The sequence below is a fragment of the Chelonoidis abingdonii genome, chromosome 14 (genome assembly GCF_003597395.2).
Source record: "Chelonoidis abingdonii isolate Lonesome George chromosome 14, CheloAbing_2.0, whole genome shotgun sequence".
In the NCBI taxonomy this organism is placed as follows: domain Eukaryota; kingdom Metazoa; phylum Chordata; order Testudines; family Testudinidae; genus Chelonoidis; species Chelonoidis abingdonii.
In genome coordinates this window covers 3,298,672-3,322,079 of record NC_133782.1, presented here as the reverse complement: position 1 = coordinate 3,322,079, position 23,408 = coordinate 3,298,672, and the positions used below count along the sequence as shown (strand labels likewise).

Sequence of the window (23,408 nt, the reverse complement as noted above, 5' to 3'; positions counted from 1 at the left end):
TATCAGGGCTCCGTGTGGAAGAAAGGGAAGTGCCTGGCACACTGGACGTGCATATAAGCCATGTATTGTTTTCATTATGTTTTCTCTGCAATGCTTTTGTTTCGAATAGCTAGAGCCTTGCTGCATGCGAGCTGGCTGCTTGCTGTCTTTGCCCCCGGGAGAACAGAACTCAAGTCAGACCTGCTAAGATACTCCCAGTGAACTGCAGGAGTCTGAAGCCTACAGTCTAGGCATGGAGGGAAAGATCCTGGGTCTCCTCTCAGAGAAAGAGGACAGCTAGAGGCCAGAGACCTGAGTGGGGAGCTCACAAAGGGTGAGAAGGGACATCACCTCAGGAACTGTGACTAACTGTAGATGGAGTTCACTTAGCCAGACTAAGGACTTGATTCTCCTCTCACTTGCACCAGTGGAATTCATTGGCCTAGCTCCTCAGCAGCAGTGAGGATGCAGGACAAAGTGGCTCACCTTCTGCTCCAATAAGCTTTAATGCCACAAAGTTCATCTCAGTGTCATGAAGGAAGGTGGCGCTCTTTGAAGAACCCGAAGTTGCCATGCTGTTCAATGGATCAGCTGGAGAGTTGAGAAGCGGAGGGTGAGAGCTCCAGTATTTCCTTTGAAATGTGCTGTAACCACACACACTTACTAGAGAAACTGCTTTTGAAACACTGGTATGCAAGCTGCTGTGAATTTCCATTCTTGTGGGGAATGGGCTGCTACCATCCAACCATCTGGGGTTGTTATGATGGAAGAAGAATGCTGACTATTTTTCATCCTTATCCATGGCCATCTGTTCAAATCCTTCACTGATCAAACCCATATTCATTGTTTTGGATGCACTTGAGTTCCTCCTTTTGGAAATCTCTCCTCCAATGTTTACTCCAACACAAATACATCCATAAAAATGTTGAGTGTATCTAGGGTGAAATTGTCTGTTTTATTCTTGGCAGCTCCATCAGAATTTCTCCTTCTTCTTTTCTTCCATCATTACATTCATCCCTCTGTTTTCAACAAGCTCCAGAAATCTCTTTCTCTTATTTCACTTCACTGTCCTAAGCCAAATAGCCCATTGCATGCATTTCTTCTCTGTTTTCTTACCAAGTTTGGCGCTGAACAATTCCATAATAATATCAAATGGTCCCTCCTTCATCCAGCACAAGGTTATGTGTGAAAAGCCTTGAGATCCTACAGCAGGGTGGGCCGTGGTCCAAATCTGGATTGCTAGATGCTTTTGAACAGATCCTTGAATAAATCTTTTGATTTATTAGTATTATCATCATTATTGTTAGTTTTTTAAATTATTTTCTCTGGAGTCCAGATCTTGATTGTATCTTAACCAATAAATTTGGATCTTGAGAAAAAATAATGGACTCCCCCCCTCCAGTAACATATGTTAGACAGGACTGTTGCTTGGTTGTCTTCGACCATTAATTATTTTGGAGGGCCACAAACCTCCTCCAAAAATTAAAGTGAAAAAAAAATGGCAGTGTTCCATTCCCTTCTGAGTGGGTGAGATGAGGAGAGATGGTGGAATTACTCATTGGGAATAAGACTCAGGTATATTTATTTCTTTGTTCTTGGGGTTTGCAAATCATTCCTGAACTTCAGTGCAACCCTTATTCATACATATTTGCCGGATGGTTTTATGCAAACAAATTTCAGCCTATGGAATGTTCATGAACGGGTCACTTGGTATCTGAAGTGTGTGACTGGTTGCCTATGTCACATGGTATCATTTGCATTCCATGACAGAGGATCTAAAACTTTTGAAACAGAAGAACCAAAACCGAGTGACCGCTTAAATAGCAAATAACAAATCGTTCATTCCCAGAACGAGTTTTCAGAGGAGCAGTCACACCCACGAACATTTGTGAAAATGTCAGTATTCATCCGCATTTTCACCAGTACTCAGAACCCACCTGAATACTCACTAATAACAAGTATTCCACATCACCGAGAGCAGCAAACTTAACTCTCTGCTTTTATTTGAAAAGCATTCTTTGTACTATTCGATCAGCTCAAGTGAGGTGATGAAGGACTTGCTGAGAGCAGAATGCTAATGCACCCCAGCTGATCGAGGACTTTCCTGAAGTGGACCATCTTCTGTGAGTAAGTGGCTAGGACTTGGGCCACAATCTTTGTAGCTGATGAGTGACATTGGCTTACAGTAAGAACATGAGAAAGACTGTCTTGTGGTTAAGGAACAGGACTGGAGTTCTGGGTTCTGTTCCTGGTTCTACCATAGATAATAATACTGCCTTTCTTTTGTTTATTTTGATTGTAAACTTTGGGGTAAAGACTATATGTTTGTACTGTACCTAGCATAATCGGGCCCTGATCTCAGCCACAAATAACAGCACGCTAGATCAGGATCATTGCTAAAGGATTCCCTCTACTTCCACTAAACCCCAAATGTTTCTGTGTGAGAAGCAAGCAGCTGGCCACCAAAGAGAAGATGATGGAAGCTGATGGTATGCATTCTGAAATTTGTGTTCCTTATAATATAGGGAAATCTTGTCAACAAACTGAGGGCAGGACAGAGATTCTGCTCTAGGGCTTCTACTCATCTTAGAAAACAGCACAGGTCTGATAACTGAAAAAACCCAACTCTGAGACTCATAAAATGTCATCTCACCTTTTTAATAGATCTGACTTTGGGGTTGTTTTTCAGGAATTTGTTGTCAGTTTCAATTAAAGATACAAAAGACATAGGTCTGGGGAAAATGGAAAGATAAAGGCTGGGGGTTTGGAGGAGGATTTTTCTGAGCTTAAGTATGTCAGATGTATGTTATGTACTGAATAACGTTATGACCCATCAGAGAAGAATTGCTTCGGTATCTCACAAATGGTTTGATTTACGAGGGGGTTTCATCTCAGTACTAGCCAGGCACAAGGGAAGTTTTAATAAGGGAGACGCAGCTTGCCTGAGATTTAATTCACTTGTGCCAATGTTGGGATAATGGGCAGGGAGGGGCACCTCTATGCCCCCTTCATGTTGTTTTATGGTCAGTCCCCAGGACAGCACATTAGATTTCCATTTACTCAGACTGTTTCCATGAGGAGTTGAGGAAATGAAACTACAGATATGACCAATATTAATGTGAGAATCAACTCCTCAGAAGCTGGTGCTTAAAGACCTGAGACAATGAGATGAAGTGAGTGTCAGCAGGATGTTACTAAAATGAATGAATGATGCTGGGATTACTCATGAATGATGCTGGGATACTGGGATTACTGACTGTAATGGGTTTACATCAGCAACAAATTGTCCCATTGTGTGTATCAGACATCACACCCATGCACTGGCTCAACTGTCTGCAACAGCTGTTTGGAGAGTATTCATATTTCTGTTGCCCTTAGCACCCCTGTTTATCAGCTTCTACAGACAGAGGGTTAGGCATGCAGTTGCATGTGCACACTGCATGTACAATTTGTGTATACACCAACCAGCATTGCTCACACCACTTGGGTTACTCCTTGCACAAATCACCAATTTACTGTGGAATTGCTGGATGCGTGAGTGCTGGCATGGCAGTGGGATGGTACGCACAGGTAGGCATGCAAGTTTGCATTCATTTTACACACAAAACTGCAGGAACACTTTGTACATGCAACTGCACAACTAAACATCATGGAAATCTTGCCAAAAATGCATCCTGATATTCATCCTACACTTGAGCATGATCCAAAGGTGGATCAAAATACGCTAGGTTTAGCATTCTCAGCCTTTCCCCCTTGAGTGATGAACTCTCTGAGTGACACAAGAAAGGAAAATTTATTCATACCAGTACTCCACAAGCACAGACTGGAACAAAGCGGGGGTGGGACGCTCCTGAGCTCCCTTCCAACCCTGATAGTCTATGATTCTATGAAAGACATGGAAACATCATACAAGCAAATCTTAAAAAACCTCAATAACAAATTTGCATTTTCCAGGAGCCGCAACTCTGAATACTCAAAGGAGTAAAACTTTTCTCTAAAAAACGTACTCAGTAACTTCCTCCCCCAGCACTAGCTGAGCCACTAGACTGCTGCGGTATTGTGTGCCAGAGGGCCTCTTGGGAAGCCCAGGGTCACCTAGTCTTCATTCCCGCTCCCTTGAGCATGTTCTGAGCAGTTGCAGAGACATTGACCCTCTTTGGACCAAGCTCATCCACAACTCATGATTTAAACATTCGCTATCCTAGATCCCCTCCACCTCCAGATAAAGAGGGTACAAGCTCGGCAATTGCCATGGTGATAGCTGATGTCACCTTCAGAAAGTTTTCCATGTTTCAGAGACCAGCACTAGCAACTCCTCCCATTATGCCACTGTATTACACTGGTCCCTCCGTCCTACAGGGAGGGCAAAGGGACAATTATTTGGGGCATCATCTAAAAAGTATTTGTCTGTATGTTTTTCTGCCCCAATGTGTGTTATCATTCTTACCATCAGACAGTAGCCTCTCTCCATAACACTAACCAGCTGTCTGACCTACTGTACTTTGTGCTTAACCCAGAGAGCAAATGCACGGCAAAGAGATCTTCTTTTGCCTGTTTAGGGCTAGATTTTCAGCAGGCCTTCCTAACTGCACCCGGGATTTGCACGAGTACATCCATTTCACATGTGCACAACGTACAGTCATGCAAGCAAAATGGAGATCTGCACCCACGGGTCCCCATTGGCTTTTGTGTGTTGTGTGCGTATAAATTAGATGAGCTCCGAAAGGTACAATTAAACTGGCCATGAAGGTGTCTTTGTCTTGATGTTTAAATCAATCTGGAGGGTACTGAAACTAGACGGCTGTGGGGTTGGGACATGCCATGTGGCTGGAAAGGATTTTCCGCAGCATAGCAAAAGCAACATCAGCAGACATACATTTCCAGCAGCAGCTGTGTATTGAGGCACAAACCCCACGAACGTGCATAGCCACACCCAGCTCCAGCCAGGAAACGCAGACACGCATTGTCACACACTCACACATGGAATGTCCCACTTCACCCTCACACATACACAGCAAAGTTGACACACTCATGGAATGATCTGCTCCTTCCCTTACACGTACACGTACACACTGGGAGATGCTCATACTCTGGGTGCCCTCTCCCGCAACACGCACACACATTCTCGAGAGATCTGGGAATTGAATCACTTTAAGGCATTACTTTCAGCTTCTTTGTTTATGGAAAGAAAAGCCGAGCCAGCTGCTGAAAACCTGCATTTTATGGGTAATTTTTCAATTTATTTCACACTGGCATTAAAAAAAAAATCCCAACCTTTATTACTTTTGCTTTCCAGTGGAAAGGGCTGAAGATTCGTAAATGGTCTCTTTGTCATCTGACTCTTTAACTCTTGAGGAAAGGATTTGTTTGTGTCTGATGAGCATGGCAGGGCTGGGGCAGAGGGAATGACTGTAAGGGGAGGGCAGTGGTAGGAAGGGGGGAGCAGGGGAAAAATCCAAGAGAAGGAATGAAGACAGGAGAGAGGGAGATCCTGTCCTCACACACATCCCGTTGATTTCATTGGCAGCTGACTGCATGTATCCTGAGGGTGAAATTTTGCCTAGAGACAGTGGAACAGATGGGAAGAAAGGAAGGAATTAAAGTGGACGGACATCTCAGTCTGTCCCCGATCATGCTGGGACCCCTGTTTAATCAGTTTGGTTAGAGCAGTGAGCCCAGTGATGAGGGGACACCCCTGCCTGTGAAGTAAGAGCTCTCCGAACTCACCAGTCTAAAGGAAGCTTAACCGGAGGGACAGGCTAACTTTTGTGCCAGCGGGACTCACTCTAGCGCATTCAGGAGAGAGGAGCAGCCATTGTGGCTCGGGCTGGAGCCTGGCCTTTGAAGCACCCCCCTCACCCCAGTGTTCACAGCCCAGACTCCAGCCTGTCTGCACAGCTCTGTGAGCACCCGAGCACAAACCCGGCTGGGAGACTCGTGCCCAGCTGCAGTGCAGACATACCCCGAGCCAGGAGCCATTGCTTGGGGTCACTGAGCCTCAGAACTGATCCCCACTGCGCTTGCAGAGGGGCCAGGCGTGGACTCAGGGCTGTTTCCAAATCGTCCCAGTTCTAGCATTTCCGACCCTTTACATTTTCATCGCCTAGTGAAGGCAGGCAGGGCTTGCTGTCCAGGCCGCCAAACTAGCACTGCTGGGGAAGGGAGTGAGTTCTATTGCTACGGCACAGGCTGCAGAGAACTGAAACTAATAACTGCTATTGGCAGCAAGCACCTGGCTTAGCCTTTGAAGAGCCTTGTTTTCTGGAGCAACACTCAACCCAGCCTCTTTAACAGGGACTTGGGTGGGGGCACTTCCTTACAGATTCATTGCCACAGTGAAAGCTACTTCTTTAAAACCAGTGGCCCATCCGTAGGTGATGGGTGGGGTAGAATAACCCTTTACCTGGCCAGAGACCCCCAGATTAGTATTTATTATTGGTGGTGTGGTGGCACCTAGCAGTGGTAAACACTCACACAGAATGAAGAGATGGGTCCTGTCCTCAGTTGTTTACAGCCTGAGCTGAAGCATGGATTTTGCCAGATACCTGCGTCTAGAGCAATGCACCTCCTGTGTTACAGGTCACACCCAAAAGTGCTTCCCTGGGGCAGGGTTAGGACGCACTCATCTCTCACCTCCCCCCTCCTCCTACCGACACAGAGCAGTGCAAAGGAGAGGAGAATCAGGCCTGCAGAGTCACACCCCGCTGACCTGGGAGTCCATAGGGGCCAGGGGCTAGGAAGGTTTGGTTGGGTACTTGAACCTGGAGTGGGGCATTTGGGAGAGTTTTAACACTTGCAAGCTGGAAGCATTGCCATCTTAACCCCAGTTTGAGAGTAAATGCGTGTGGGTCAAATAGATCCAGAATACTCTGTGTCCATTCCCGTCTGTTCCAATGAAGAATTAACTCATTTCAGATGCCCTGTGCTTCCCTTGCAGTAACTTCCATTAAACTCGTTGTACTCATTGAGTGGGTGAATAAGGCCAACATCTCCTTCCATTGACTGGAATATAAAGGGCAAAATGTCTCTGTATTTAGGTTCCAAGCCAGCAGCCTCCTCCTGAGCACTGGCTGGAAAGGACAATGCTACGTAGAAAAAGAGACGTGGGTACAGGACGCAAGTCTGTGTAGAGACACAGGCCCAGGATTGCTGTTTCTAGCATGGCTTTGGAGACAGCTGTGAGCTGTCGGGGAATGCTGGGTATACTGACGTGGAAACAAGCTGTATAGCACACAACCCCCTTTGCATCGCAAGTTCACCCATGTGACCACAGCCAGAGCCCAAATTCAGGCTGCTAGCTCTGCATACGCATATGAGGAAAATGAGGTGGAGAAGCGTCCCCAAGGCCATGTTGTTCACACTCAGCAGACCTTCCACAGCATGGGCTGGGCGGGCGTCTGCGGCTATGAAACAGCGACTCCTTTGCTTTACTCCTTTATATGTCTGATAACTCTGCCTGTGTGGGACATAGTAGCCATTTTCTTCTCAGAATTGCTGCAGCCTGTTGCAGAGGAGTTGCACACACAGCGCTATCTCTTCTGGGCACTCTGCTATTGTTCTTTCTTGTTTCATTGTTTTCTCTTAATCTTATACAAAAGGAAGTGAGACTGGAGGTTATGCTTTGCTCTTTGTGTATCGGGGACACCCAGGGCTGGATATGAGATCAGGAGCTTGGTCACTGAGCATGTTAGAGAGCCTGTGACCTAAGCCAGCCAAATTCCAGATGGAATTTGGGGACACAGAACATGGCTGCTCATGCTGGAATTTTGCCAGGACTTGAGGTTACTACACTTACTCTTCTGTAGAGTACCATGGGTTCTTTAGTCCTCACAAGGGTACATCTCCTGCAAAAGAGGCACCTTCAGCCATACAGCACTGCTAGCAATGCACTGGGTTTGGACTAAAGAATGGTCCCAGTTGAATCACCAGTACCGCTTCCCAAAGAATACGTGGTAGATATTCCTCAGTGGTCTCCCATTGAGGTACTAGACAAGCCCAAATCCGCTTAGTTCAAAAGAACTAACAGGATGACAGCATAAGGTGGCATAACTGTAGATTCTTCATCAGCCACCAGGTTCTGCACTTTGTTCTATCAGGAAGTATCAGAGGATTTTTAGTATATGGGCCAATGTACTTTAAAGTGTAACAGGAGCTAAAAGCCTACGTGAATGTAAGCACAGAATGGAAATGTATTTAAAGACTTATCACAGCTTTTCCCTTTTGAGAGATGGTTGTATTTTCCCCTATGATGGGGGATTCTTGGTCCTTCTCAGTCTATTCTGAATTTTCCATACGTCTGGTTTTATAGCGGCAAAGAGTTCTGTAGCACCTTATAGACTAACAAATGTATTGGAGCATGAGCTTTCGTGGGTGAATACCCACTTTGACATGCATCCAACGAAGTGGGTATTCACCCATGAAAGCTCATGCTCCAATATGTTTGTTAGTCTATAAGGTGCCACAGGACTCTTTGCCGCTTTTACAGATCCAGACTAACACGGCTACCCCTCTGATATTGGTTTTACAGGCTTCACAGAATTGTTGAGGGCTGGTCCAAAGAAAAATTAGAGCATCTTGAAACGGGAACCCTCTACGGTAAGAAATGAGAAAATGGATGGCAAGCTCAGTTCGTTCAGTAAGTTCCTTGACTCACACACAGTGCTGGTTGCGATGGACTTACTCAATGAAGAGAGACGTTTTCCTATTTGTTGAATTTCATTCACGGCTGCAGTTGAGTTTCCTGTGTTTCCACTGTCTCTTTCCCAAGAGCCATGGAGACTACTGCTGTTAACCGTCCTGGCTCCAGTTTCAGGCTGGCTTCAACTCCCTTGCTCTGTAACACAACCCTTACCCCTTCCTGAGTCACTTTGAAGACTGACCAGAAAATGCCAGACAATTTCAAGAACCAGGCTTCTTTGGGCCACCTGAAGAACAGAGAATGGGAAAGTGCATTAAGCACCAGCCACTGCCCTTGGTTTGGGTTCTGTGGTGATAGTTTGGCCAAGAGTGTCCCCCTTCCTCAGAAGTCACATGGCTATATCCTTACGAAAGCCTTGCTCATCATGAATTCCTCCGAGGGACTTGCTGGCGTGAACTTCTGGAAGGGTCTCAATAAATGTCACATTAATGGCAACCACAAGAAAGAATTGTATGTTGCATTCAAAGTAGCTGTTTCATTATTTTGGGGGAGCTTTACAGGCTGGATCTTGCAACTTTTCACCTATTCCTACATGATTAACTAGTTCCATTGATGTCACTGAATGGACTTCAGGGAAATATGACTCACATGAGCAAGAATTGAAGGCTCAGGCCTTAAATGCCAAGCAAAATAATGTTAAGACAACAGACTATTGCAACTGAACTTCCAATAGGTTTGGCTAACATCTTCCTCACTAGTCAATCTCTCTTGCGCTTTAAAATGGCTTCTTTCTTCTCAGCGTCAGAGAGAGAAGTTGCCGCTTTGTGCCTCAGTTTGCCCAACCTTTGAAATGGGTAAAACGCTCCTTACCTATCTCCTGGCGCGTTGTGCAGCTTTGCAAAATGCTCTGAGATCTTTAGGTACAGGGTGCTAGAGAAGTGCAAAATATTCTCCAGCATGCCCTTCGCATTCACCCCATTGTCTGCAGATGGAAAGCTATAAGAGATGAGCACAAAACAAAGCTCTGGAGCTGAACACCCAAGACATTCGTGGGGCACAGAATCCACACCTGGAACCTAGTTTTGCACTCAGTCATGGCATATGCTATTGTGTACAGATCCAGCATCGGCTGGTTTCTTGTAGGGATTATTAACTGTTACCTCCCTTGTATTTCCTTGGTTTGCAAAGTTTGAATGGACACATTCTCTTCCATTTGAAAATCCTATAAACCTTTTAATTTTATAAAAGAGAGAAAGAAAGAAAGAAAGAAAGAAAGAAAGAAAGAAAGAAAGAAGTGTGTTTGTACTGGATGTAAAGTACATGAGCTTATTACCTCAGTAATTCACCAGGCAATCAGCTGGTGTAAGTGCCCTGTGATGAAGCGGAGAAACTGGCAGCCAGCATAGCAGGGGTTAAAGAGAGCTTTTGGGACCAGCTAGCCCTGCCCCATTATACCTGCAGCCAGGCCAGGAGGGGGTAGAAAAGGAGAGAGTGGGGCCCAGGTTGGGGCTGACTGGTGAAGAGGCAGAAACTGCAAGGAAGGGTCATTAGCTTGCCAGCCAAGCCAGCCACCAGGGAGCACGTTCTGTCTCCCAGTCAAGGGAAACTGCAGAGGAGTCCTAGGAGCCACCAGTAATGGGGTGACTGCAGCCCAGAGACATTGTGGGGTTCAGCTGCACCAAACTCATGGCTACCCCACCTGAAGGAGCCTGGAACTGTGGCTAGGTACCACCCACAATCCATGAGAGGGCACCACAAGAAGCCACCCAGAGAATGGGACTATAGGAGCCCTACTCCAAACTGAAGGGTCTCTGGTAGGAAGTATCCCATGGCCGTGGCTTCATACTCCCTGCTCCAAGTGCCCCCTGTTCAGGGGTCAACTCACACAGGGCCCTGGGCTGGGACTTGGTAGAGTGGGAGAGCCCAGGTCCCCCTACCCGCTGCCTGAATGACTGAGGCACCTTGGCCAGGGAAACCTCAGTGCATCAACCACTAAGCCACCTGGCTCTCCAAATACCCTGTTCCATGCCCCATCCTACCTTAACCACACCTACTGCCCTGGGCATTCAAAGTGACCAGTGTGCTGGCTTCCATAACACCCAGTTCAAAGCGTTTAACAGCACCTGTCACATACCTCCCCCTTCTGTGTTTCTCAGTTCAGCTTGGGGTCTCCCTTTCCGCTCAGGCTGTTTTCTCCCTTACAGAGGCGATGATCCCTTGCTGTCCCATGTCCCTTCGTCTGCCTTTCTGCAGAAGTACTCCTAGGTGGGGGTCTACCCCCACAACTCAGTTTTGTCCCATAGGTCATCACACCAGAGACAACCTACAACTCTGGCTCAGGATCTACCCCATCCCTTATACAGCCTGTCACGGACTCACAGATCGTGCCCACACTTGGCCCTGTGCGGTCCGTGGGGGGTGCCCCTTTCAGTGAGACAGCCCTTCTCGGGGGTCCACTCTCTCTCGGGGTCAGGCCCCTCCACCTCCTGGAGCCGCACCTCTCTGAGCCTCAGCACGTCTGTCTCTGCCGTGGGCCCCCTCCGGGAGTCCACGCACTCTGGACCCCCTGGGCCTCTTCACCCCCGAAGGGGCTGATGCAACCCTGTTCTCTAGACCAGAGTGACTCTCAGCCAGCATAAAACAGGAGGGTTTATTGAGAGTTGAACACAGCACAGGAAACTCTCAGGGCCTCAGGCCTGGCCTCTCACAATAACAGCACATCCCAGTCTCCCTGCATCCAGGTGGGCTCTGCCTGCTTCCCCTCGCCAGCCCGAGCCCCCCTGCTTCCCAGCTGGGTCTCTGATATCCCCGGCCTCAAGCCCCGCCTCAGTCCATTGTCTTCTCTCCAGGTAAACAGGGTCGTAAACAGGAAGGCCTGAGTCCCCTTTCCTCGCAGCTCTCCTCTGGCTGGAACCGGCTGGGCAGGTCACCGGGGTCCTCTCTCTGCAGCCCATTGTCCTCCCACTGGCCAGAACCGGTTGTGTCTCCTGGGCTGGGGTCCCTCTCCGGTCCTCTGTAACAACAAACTCCCTCTCCCCTCACCTCGTTAAACCAGTAACACCCAGGTACATTGAGTCCCACCCCCTGTGCATGCAAACCCTGGAAAAGACAAAAAAACCCAAGAAAACCCCCACTTCGTCACATAGCCCATGGGGGTTTCCTCTCCAATCAGCCCCTCACATACTGACGGTCTCTGATCCCCTTTAGCAATCAGGCCTTTGATGTCACTTCCTCCTCCAGGCCCCCTTACTGGAGTATGGGGGGTTCACCTCCTGTCCTTCATTTGGGTTGCCCTTGTGTGAGTGATCCCGGCTCCTTCACCCCCTTTTCCAGTTTCTCTTCTGCCCCAGTATTCTCCACCTAGGCCCCACTTTCTTTGGCTTGTTGTTTTCTGTTTAGGGTTTTCTGTAGGGTGACCAGATGTCCCGTTTTTTGGGACTTTTTCTTATATAGGTGCCTTCCCCCCCTCCACTGGCACCTCTCCTGTTTTTTCACAGTTGTTATCTGGTAACCCTAGTTTTCTAGTATCTACCCTTGCGGGCTCTGGGTCCCAGGCTTAATCCCAGCCCCGATTTTTCTCACCCCCGACTGAGGTTCCTTCCCCTATCCAGGCCTTTCTTCTCCATAAAGGGAATGGGTTCCGATCAGTTCCCAAGACCACAGGATGGGGCAAGGTTTCCACTCCCCTGACCCTCTGGCATTGGAGCCTCCCGTGTACCTCCAACGAGTATATCGTCGCTGGATAATTTTTCTTTCCCTGTGTACACACTCCACGCACAGGGTTTCCCCCTCCTGAAATCACTGAAATTCTACCAGTCTGCTCTGCAAGAGCAAACGACCAGCAAACAATCAATAACCCTCACCTCTGGCCTATATCCCACCCTTACAGGGATTGTTTTCACACCCTTCCTAGATGTCTCCATCACCACAATCCAGCTGCAATATTCCCCCAGTCTGCATTCCGGGTAGTCCCGCTTAATGTGGCCTTTCCCCCTACCCTGGTAGCAGGTAATATCCTGGCTGGTCGAAGCAGCCTATCTTGCCTCTTGTCTTGAGGGATCCCATCTTCCCCCTGTCCTCCGCGGGACAAGCTGTTTTCCTGGGAAAACCTGCCTCCAACACACTCCTCACCCAACTTTACCACTGCCTCCACCGTCACTGGTTGATGTCTCCTCACCCAGACTTTAGAGGTGTCTCAGAGGATCTGCATGAATTGTTCTAATATCATGGCATCCATAATCTCTTCCACATGCTGTCCACTTGGCCTCAGCCACTGGTTGGCTCAATCCTTCAACTTCTGCACAAATGCTCTGGGCCTGACCCCCTGAGTCTATCTGGCTGCCCTAAATTTCTCTCTGTACCTCTCAGCTGACAAGCCTACATGGTCTAATATTGACCTGCTCGTCACTCAGCATAAGTGGCTTGTGCTTCTCTCACTAGACAAAGTGCTAGCCATAATCATGTATCCCAGCCCGCACAAGCAGCAATTCTCCCAAAAGTCAGTAGGAATGTGTCGGGACCAGCCCCGGGGCCCATTTTACAGAGTCCCAGCCCTCCTGACTTCCATTCCCCCTGGCAGGACTTGTCACATTCTGTATTAACTGCTGCTGCATCTGGGTCTGCTCCTTCATGAATTCCTGAAACACTGGCAGTTGCTCCACCTGCCATCCCAGCAGAACTTGTTGCTTGGCCTGCTGGGTTTGCTGGAATGCCAGAAATGTCCTCTGCATCTCCTTCTGTTGCTCTACCAGCCGCCACATCAGCTTCTCAGTCTTTTCCAACTTGGCCTCCCACATGCCGTCTCTCAAGCCTTTTTGGTTCTGTCTAACAAATGGTTCCCAGACAAGCCCCCACTTGTGAATGGGCTCCCACTTCCTCTCCAGGAAAACCCTGGCTTGGAAGCCCTTTTGGTGAATTAAGCAGCACACAGATCCACCAAGATAACTTCACCACATGTGCTTGTTGTTTGTCTCCTTAAGCTCCGGCTACAATACAAGCCTATAGCAGCCGTTCTGAGGCGCTCCCTCCTGCTCTCTGAATTAGCCTTGCACATTGTCTGCTTCCCTTCCTGGGTTCTCCAGGTGGTGAGCTAATTACCTCATTAACTCACCAGGCTACCTGCAAGTGTAAGTGTTTCCATCTTCCTCCACATTCAGTGCCCTGGGTGTCCTAAGTGATCAGGGTGCTGACTTCTCTAGAGACCAATTGGAGCCTGTTAACAGCACCCTGTCACTGTCCCCAGTACAGTAAGGCCATAGTAAAAGCAACCCAGACATCAGTCCTAGTGGTTAGCTCACACAGCCATCCCATCAGTCGGGCTGTCAGCATTTAAACTGCCATTGCTGTCTAAACAATGCAGTCAAACAGCGTGCAAGACCCAGAGCGAGCGGGGACTGGCTGCGAAAGGGTTACATGCTGGCAAACTCCAGTTCAGAGACAAGTCTCAGGTTCTACAGCTCTCAGAGAAACATTTATTAGCAGCTTGGAAAATGAGGTACAGCAGCAGCTCTAAAAAGGATGGGGGGCAGATCCTCTAGGGGTGTAAATTGGCCCAGCTCCTTTGCAGTCAGTGGAGTGACGGAGGTTTACTCCAGCTCTGGATCTGGCTTGTACCCATTTGTCTTTGCCGCCAAGACACAGCAGATCTGTCACATGGAGTGTGGTTTAGTAAATTCAAGTGATTAATTTTCCCCTTCCTAGAAGAAAGGCTGGAGAGACCAAAGCTAAGTCTGACTAATTCACACGGGCTGGTCCGCCTTGTGAGGGGAGCACCGGGATTCAGGGAAAGACATGAAACAAAGTTTGCCGGCACAGCCAGGGTTAATTTGCTTGACTCCACCCAGAGTTTCTGAGCAGTGGACTCCGCGTTGAACCTGAATTCTCAGGCCTGGCAGAGGTACAACTGCTGTGCAGATGCAGAGTGGGTCACTTCCCAGCTGAGGTGGAGCCTGGAGCATTTCTGAGTGGTAAATTTCAGCCAATTTGTTTGCAAGTTGGTTTGTTGTTGTGGGATTTTTTGAAGGGGTGTGAGGGTGGGGGGTTGGGATCTGCATATAAAGGACGAGTTCCCTGGACCGGCCATCACTTCTGCGGCACTATGATCCCAGCAGTGGACTGAGCACCACCCGGGTCTTCGATGCTCCATTCATGCCACCTTCCAGCTTTGCTGCATGACTGCGTAAGCCACTTGTGGGATGCTGTGAGATCTGCTTTTGCAAGAACCACTTTCTCTCCCTGCACCACCCTCGCTCGGTCTGTATCCGACAGGAGGCACGCCAGCCGCTTGGATGATCTGATTCCTTTCCTGCCCTAAATTACTCCTGCCCAGATGCAGTGGATACTTTTCATGTTGCTGTTATTCATCAACTCCATGGAAATGCGCATGCAGAACAGAAGGAAGAAACAAGGTACAGTACACGCTGCAGTTCGCCTTTCTAGCTTGATAGCAACAGGCAGAGCTGCACTCGGGGAGGGCAGCCTGGGCTCAGAGAGAGCCCAAGCAACTGGAAGAATTGGCAGATGGGAAAACAAATAATCGTCTGGCAACATTCTCGCCATAGGATGAGGGAGGCATGCAGGGGGCATTTTAGTCATGCCTGGAGCTGAGTCAGATGGCTGTTATAGGGGACAGGGCACTGAGCAATGCAAAAGGAGAGTCCGGGGCTAATTTATGACAGCAGACACAAACTTTGCTGTTTGATCCCTTGGTGTCCCCCTCATCGTTAGCTCACTCTCATCTGTATGTGGGGGGCGAATACTTCTGCACTGCGTGGCGCTGCTGTGGGGCTAGCTCAGCTGAGGTTTGCAAAAGTGCCCAGAAGAGGCAAAGCACAGTGGGAGTGTTCTATATATAGGTCATTTTGGGGAAGGGAGGATGGGTAATTTAGCTGACTGTCACCTGGAGAGCCTGTTGAGGTAATGGGTTTGAGACAGTGCAGAACTGGCCAGTTTTCATGGTGATTCCAAGTTTTGTGCAATACCTTGTCTCAAAAGTAGGGGAGCAATAGCTACCATGGCAGGTGCCCAGGTGAGTGGCTGTGCCATTGCAGAGCACTGGAATCCCACGCATAGCAGATTGGCTGCCCACCCTTTCCAGGGTCGATATTTCTGTTTGAGTGGGGAGGGTAGGAAAGTCAGGGCCAGAGCTCCTCACTAAACAGATTCAAATATTTTGGTCCAAATTCATCCCGGTGTCGTCTCTGAGTCAACTGCACCAAGGGTAAGTTTGGCTCTTTGAGGTAAATTCTACTTTGGTGAACTTCCCTAATCTGTTCCGCTAGCTGGGATTCCTTGGGTGAAAAAGACATTTCATCCTGGTGTGGGGACCACGAGCCCACTGCTGTCTGAAGGCTCAGGCTTTGCTCTTCCCAGCTGCTGTTGCAGATAGATCCTCCCATGAAAGAACAGACCTGCTCAGAGAGACCGTTCCTGTCCCAGCCCTCTCTGCACCAGCTGTCTGAGGAGCGGCCTCCTTTAGCATCTTCTTTCTGCCTCCGCTGATGTCTAGCACTTACGTATGGTCAGAGTCAATGGCCAACAGTGGGTGAAGATCATATTGCATCTGGCTTGAAACAGGGCAGGAAGCGCCTAGGGCCGTCAGACAGATCAGTCTGAATTCTGCAGCCATCAGGCCTGCCCCTGTTTTTATACCTTGTCCTGTGTCCTGAGCAACTCACTTTTGTAATCAGAGTCTGCTGGAGAAGTGAGCAGTGTTAATGGGAAAAGGGCTACTCAGTTGTCTCATGGGAATCAAGTCAATGTTCTGTGTTTTTATTGTGTGCTTTTGTGAAAGGTGTTGAGTTGACGGGTGGGTGTTCATCATGTGTTGTGCAAGACACATCCATTGCAAAGCCTTTTGATCGCACATGGCATGTGCCAACCATGCTGCAGGCATGTGCCAATGTTCTTCATGTTCTGAAGATTCAATACAAAAGGCCAGATCCTCAGCTGGTGTAAATCCATGGGGTTCCATGGAAATCAATGGGGTTGTGCTGATTTACATCAGCTGAGGATCTGGCCCACTGACTCTGCGGTGTAGATAAACACATGGCATCAGTTCATCTCGTATTTAAAGTATTGCACAACTGACGAACACAACAACATGTCTAAGACAAATGGCCCCAAGGCTGCATAGCCAAGCAAAGTTCGCTGCACTGCTCATGGGACAAACACAGGGAGTTCAGGGCTTTTGCTGCAGAGTCCAGTAATTGCCACTGGCTGCTCTCATCCTGCGACGGGGGGATAGGGCTCCTGGAGTCTGGTCCAGTCTCTGTCTCTCCAATTGCCATTTTCTTTCATCCTTCAGCTGGTGTTGCTTGAAGTGCATTCTGAGAGCCAGACAGTACCTTTGGGATTGTCTCTGGCTGCAGAGACTAACCAGATGCCAAACATTTCCTCTGAGAGCAGGCAAGCACGCCTCTGGGATTCAGCATGAAGTCTGTTACGGGGGGCTTGTGAAGTAGGGTGACCAGACAGCAAACATGAAAAATCGGGACAGTGTGGGGGTAATAGGAGCCTATATAAGAAAAAGACCCAAAAATCAGGACTGTTCCTATAAAATCGGGACATCTGGTCACCCTATTGTAAGGCACCAGCCTGTAAAGAGAATTTGCTTAAATCAAGAGGGGCAAAATATGGGGCCAGATACTGACCTCGGTTATACTATACTGGAGAAACCCCCTTAAATTCTACAGAGAAACTTCAAGCTTATACCAGCATAACTGAGGTTAGAATCCGGCTCATTGTCTGTGCTTGTGGGAGGAGTGGTTTTTGTAATGCTGAAAGGAGCTGGGCTCCTGGGTTCTGTTCTGGCTCTGCCACTGATTATCTGCCTGCCTGTGGGCAAGTCACCTACCCGCCTCTGGGTCTGATTCAGATTTCACTGACATGGGTGTAAATCAGGAATTACTCTCTGCTTGTGTCAAGTATCAGAGGGGTAGCCGTGTTAGTCTGGATCTGTAAAAGCAGCAGAGAATCCTGTGGCACCTTATAGACTAACAGACATTTTGGAGCATGAGCTTTCGTGGGTGAATAACCTCTTCATCAGATGCATATCTCTGCTTGTGAATGGAGTTCCGGCAATGCCAAGCCACTTCACAGGAAATCAGAGCTGTGGCTTAACAAACACAGGTGCCTTGGCTCCAGCCAACTTAGAAATAGCAAGACCTGATATAGTGAAACAGCAGGGAGTGAAAGAAATATTTAAAAACAATCACTGATGATTCAGGTGCCTGCGATTGCTCATGGGCCCAGGGTCCCCCTCATGGTCTCAGGGATTTGACCTTCAAACAGTTCTCAGTTATTGTCCACACTGTACATTTAAACCTTCACAGAGCCATCAAAGAATGGTAGCATCAGCCAGTAGCTGTGCAGTGGCCCAGCAAAGGGAATTTGGGGAACACCCCACTAGGAAATATCCTGGAGGACAAGGCGAGTTCTATATCCATGATGCCCAATTCCTCCTTTGAAGGCACGTTGGCTATTTATAGCTCAACTTCAAGCTACCACGTGGCTCAGATATGTTCCCTGTTCAGGTTCTAGTAGATCATAGGTTGCTTCACAGTGGTTGGTACAAATGATTCTGCATGACATAAATTGAGCAGTGAATAGATTCTGAGGAACAGCTGCCCAAGACCAGAGCAGCAGGGCTATTGAGGGTCAGGACTGAAGTCCATTGGCGGAGTAGCAGAGCATGGGCAGCCCTTATGCACTTCTTCCCTTACATGAGGCCAGAGCTCTCGACCTCAAACACTAAGAGCCTGACCCAAAGCCTTTTGTGGCCAATGAAAAGACTCCCATTGAGCTCAGTTGGCTTCAGATCAGATTTACCTGCACACCCCGTTTTGTGACTCCTAGACTTTCAGGCCAGAGGGACAATCGTGATCATCTAGTCTGACTTCCTGCACATCACAGACAGACTCCTAAACTCTGGCTGAGGTCCTGAAGGCCTCCTATCATGGTTTAAAGACTTCAAGATACAGAGAATCCACCATTTACACTAGTTTAAATGTGCAAGTGACCCGGGCTCCATGCTGCAGAGGAAGGCAAACCCCCCTCGTCCCCCCCCCCGCCAGGATCTCTGCCAATCAGACCTGGGGAAAATTCCTTCCTGACCCAGAATATGGCCATCAGTTGGACCCTGAGCATGTGGGCAAGACCCAGCTGTCAGACACCTGGGAAAAAATTTTCTGTCGTAACTCAGAGCCCTCTCTACCTGGTGTCCCATCTCTAGTCTCAGTTCAGCTCCATGCCACTGTAGGCAGTCTCATCACACCATCCCCTCCATAAACGAGGTTTTTTGCACCCTCTGCTCCCCTGAGAAGGCTGTTCCAGAACATTATTCCTCTGATGGTCGATGGGTCAAGGTTCCTTTCCATCCCTCCTTCTGTGATCTTTACAGGTGAGAAAGTGAGTGATTGGCTGGGTGTGGCTCTGGCTCGGTTGTGTCATTGGCTTCCTCTGCTTGACGGAGTGACTGAGATCCTTTCTGCTCTTCTTCCTAGGGGCTCTTTTGCTGGGCAGTTCCCCAGTAGCACAGAGCCGAGCAGAGGAGGTGCAGCAGCATGACCCTGGCTACTGGTTGTTAATACTGAGCCTGAAGTGTCTGTGGGAATAGGCCAGCCCCAGCTGATGGGATCTGACTGAGACCTGACCAAGAGAGAAGAGCAAAGACTTTTAGGCTTGTATGAATTGGTGCGTTAGCCACACAAAACTTCTCTTTGCTCTCTCATCCAGTTCATGTACCAAATTGGGCTCCGCCCCAGCAAAGCAACTATGCTCCTGCTTAGCTTTCAGCATGTGAGTAGTCTCACTGAAGCATAGACTGTTCTCAGTGGTGGCAGATGACAGAATAAGGAGTAATGGTCTCAAGTTGCAGTGGAGGGGTTTAGGTTGGACATTAGGAAATACTTTTTCACTAGGAGGGTGGTGAAGCACTGGAATGGGTTCCCTAGGGAGGTGTTGGAATCTCCTTCCTTAGAGGTTTTTAAGGCCCGGCTTGACAAAGCCCTGGCTGGGACGATTTAGTTGGGGATTGGCCCTGCTTTGAGCAGGGGGTTGGACTAGATAACCTCCTGAGGTCCCTTCCAACCCTGACATTCTATGATTCTATGTGCTTAAGTGGTGTGCTGGATGGGAGCCAGAATCCCCGATGCCCTCACAGTCTGCGAGTCAATCAGAACAAAGACCTCACCTGCATAACTAAGTGCTACCTTGGGATTCTCGCGTCCCTTTTTCTCCTAGCATCATCATCAATAAAAGAGCTATGGCCCACCTGCAAAATGCGGATCTGAGGGATTTGGAGCCTGGGGCTGTCATGATGGGACCTGTAAACTCCATGCACAGCTTGGGAGTCCTCATGTCTGGGGGGTTGGATTGGGATCATCTCTAAGGACTCCATATATACAGGGCAGGTGAGAGGCATGCAACATAAAATCAATACTTAAAACAACGTGTCTAATTACAATAGCTCCTTTTGGCATCAGTTATTTCTTTGCTGGCCTCACTCCCGCTCTCCCCTCTTCCACAAAACTAATCCTGCTTCACATACTCTCATGCTGGTGATTTCTATGTCTGAGAACACATAAGAGTGGTCATATTGGGTCAGACCAAAGGTCCATCCAGCCCAGTATCCTGTCTTCTGTCAGTAATCAATGCCAGGTGCTCCAGAGGGAATGAACAAAACAGGGAATCCTCACGTGATCCATCCCCTGTTGCCCCTTCCCAGCTTCTGGCAAACAGAGGCTAGGGACACCATCTCTGCCCAGCCTGGCTAATAGCCACTGATGGACCTGTCCTCCATGAACTTATCTAGTTCTTTCTTGAATTTTTTTTAAGGCTACCTCCCATCGTTATATGTGCGGTTCCCATTCATGTTGTCAGGGCTGATGCATACCTCCCCCTCCCCACCTTGGGGCTTGGAAGGGATAGTGCTAACCAGTGCATCTCACTTGTTTTCCTGCTCTCTGTTGAAGTTACCAGTCTGGGCCTTGAGTTTGCCACTCCATTCCCTTCCCTCTCCCCAAAATGTACACTCCCCTCTCCTCAGCTCTGGAGATTTGGGTGAAGCGGAACCTGACTCCCAAGCACCCTTGGTGCAAGGGATGACTGTGTGAAACCCACACCTTCCCGGAATGGGCCCAGCCCTGCAGCCCTGGCTTAGGCAAAGTTCCCTCTGCAGTCTATGAGCCAGGGCTGCCTGACCAACACGCTCCAAAACATTCCCCACAGCTACAGAGTCTCACCAGTTTAGAGCCTGCACGAGTCAGGTGTCCGGTGTAAATCAGGAGGAAGTCCACTGAAGCCAGCAGAGCTATGCTGGTGTGAATGAGCCCAGGATCAGCACTAACACTCATGTTTACTTGCCCTTCATGTGATTTTAAGGGACATGGCCAAACTCACCAAGCAGAGTGGGATGGTGCCCAAAAGGCCGAGAGCTCGCAAACAGCCTGTGTGGGCTGCATGGGGGGATGCGTTACTCTAAGCTGCTTCTCTTACACTTTGAGCACAGCTAGACCTCGGGAAAGGAAATCGTTTTGTTTGTGATTTTTCCATGGCTAGGTCTATACTACAGGATAGGGGTGTGGTTGGCCCCCCCTCGTGTCACTCTCACGGAACCAGCGTGAGTATAAATAGCCCAGAAAGCGGCAGTGGGGGCCCGGCTGAGCTGGGCCGAGCACAAACCCACTGGTTTTTAGTTCAGTTTGCATGCGGCACAGCTGGGCTCTGCCGCCACAACGCTCCCTGTGCTGCGGCTACACGGCTGGCTATACTCGTGCTGGCACACTGAGAGCTAGTGCGAGTGTGTGTGCACACCAGGCATGAGCCCCTGGGACGGGCATGGCCCTACACTCCTGTCTTCTCCTAGAAATGGCTTTGATCCCCCCTGTCTGTAACACCGCACAGCACTGTATTTGTGCTTTATCAGCCATCACCCTTGTACAGCCCCGGGCAGCAATTCTACGGTGTTATAGAATCATCAGAGTGGGGAGAGATTGCTCCATGCAGAGATCTACCTGTACCCTGGCATGGCTCGGCTCGGCTCTCCTGGCACTTCCTTCCGGTGCTCCTTTCCCATTCTGGCAGTTAATGGGCTAATTATCCCCTTAGCTCTGCCCTGCTCAGGCCGAACTAGTCATTAGCCACCCCTCCCCTCAATCAGGCCCTCTCCAGGGGAGCTAATTGGATTTACTGGCTCAGCTTCTGGTTCTCAGCACTCTGTCACACGCCCATGGCTCGTTGAGTAGACTGTCTGTTTCAGCTGGTGCCCTCCCAAGCTAGGCCAGGAACTACAAACTTCTTTCAGCTGCTCTGCTCCCAGCTCCCAAACAAATTGTCGAGAGAGAATGCAAAAAATATCATAAAAACCTAAAAGCGTAATAGACACTCGTAAATTCCTTGGCATTTCAGTGGAGTCCCTCCAGCTACAGCTAGGAACACAAATGTTGCAGGCATTTAGCAAATATGTAATGTTGACCATAACAACTTAATGGGTCCAAGGTGCATTATTAACTGGAGGGGAAAGCCAAACCATATCGAATCCTCGTGGCCACAAATGAGCCTTCTCCCAGCACAGCATGGTGCCACTTTGAGTCCTGGGATCTGAAAACAGGGCTGGGGGGAGAAGGCAGCTATGGCAAATGCCTCTGTGTAAAAGAACCAGGTACGGGAGCCAGGACAGATGCTGCTTTGGGGCAGTCAGTTGGAACGTGGTACCGGGGCCCTCACCCCAAAGGAAGCTGCTAGGTTTTCCTGGGGCTGCTTCCCTCGCTGTCAGGCAGTGCATAGTGGTGTTTGTTCTAAAGGCAGCTGCTGAGGGTTCATCTCCCTCCTCCTCTCACTGAGGGTACATCTACACTACAGGATTATTCCAATTTTACATAAACTGGTTTTGTAAGACAGATTGTATGAAGTTGAGTGCACGCAGCCACACAAAGCATAATAATTCAGTGGTGTGCTTCCATGTACCAAGGCTAGCGTCGATTTCTGGAACGTTGCACTGTGGGTAGCTATCCCCTGGCTATCCCATAGTTCCCGCAGTCTCCCCTGCCCATTGGAATTCTGGGTTGATATCCCAATGCATGATGATGCAAAAACAGTTTCGCGGGTGATTCTGTTTAAATGTCGTCACTCATTCCTTCCTCCGTGAAAGCAACGGCAGACAATCATTTGCGCCCTTTTTCCCTGGATTGCCCTGGCAGACGCCATAGCATGGCAACCATGGAGCCCGTTTTGTCTTTTGCCACTGTCACCATATGTGTACTGGATGCTGCTGCCAGAGGCGATACTGCAGTGCTACACAGCAGCATTTATTTGCCTTTGCAAGGTAGCAGAGATGGTTACCAGTTGTTCTGTAGTGTCTGCTGTGCTATTGTAAATTGGTGATGAGATGACAGTTATCAGTCATTCTGTACTGTCCGCTGCTCTCATGGGTGCTCCTGGCTGGCCTTTGCTGAGATTGGCAGGGAGCGCAAAGACAAAAATGGGAATGACCCCCCGGGTCATTCCCTCCTTTATGTTGTATCTAAAAACAGAGTCAGTCCTGCCTAGAATATGGGGCAAGTGTACTAGAGAGTCAGTGTACCAGAGAACACAGCTGCTCTGTGTCAGATCCCACAGAAATGATGAGCTGCATGCCATTCTAGGGGGTGCCCTTGCAACAACCCCACCCGTTGCTTCCCTCCTTCCCAAACCCTCCTGGGCTACCATGGCAGTGTCCCCCCACTTATGTGACGAAGTAATAAAGAATCAAGAATAAGAAATACTGAGTTTTTAGTGAGATAAAATGAGGGGG

The 23,408-nt window shown here is 48.8% G+C and overlaps 1 protein-coding gene across 1 annotated transcript in view; it reads left to right on the top strand.

The window, feature by feature from the left end:
• The first annotated feature begins 14,658 nt into the window (after window positions 1–14,658).
• The window catches only part of RSPO4 (R-spondin 4), a 26,444-nt gene continuing 17,694 nt past the window's right edge, over window positions 14,659–23,408 (top strand). Inside the window, exon 1 of the mRNA XM_032766313.1 lies at window positions 14,659–15,024. Coding sequence (XP_032622204.1) covers window positions 14,946–15,024 — 79 coding nt within the window. The 5' untranslated portion in view covers window positions 14,659–14,945. The remainder of the gene's footprint in view (window positions 15,025–23,408) is intronic.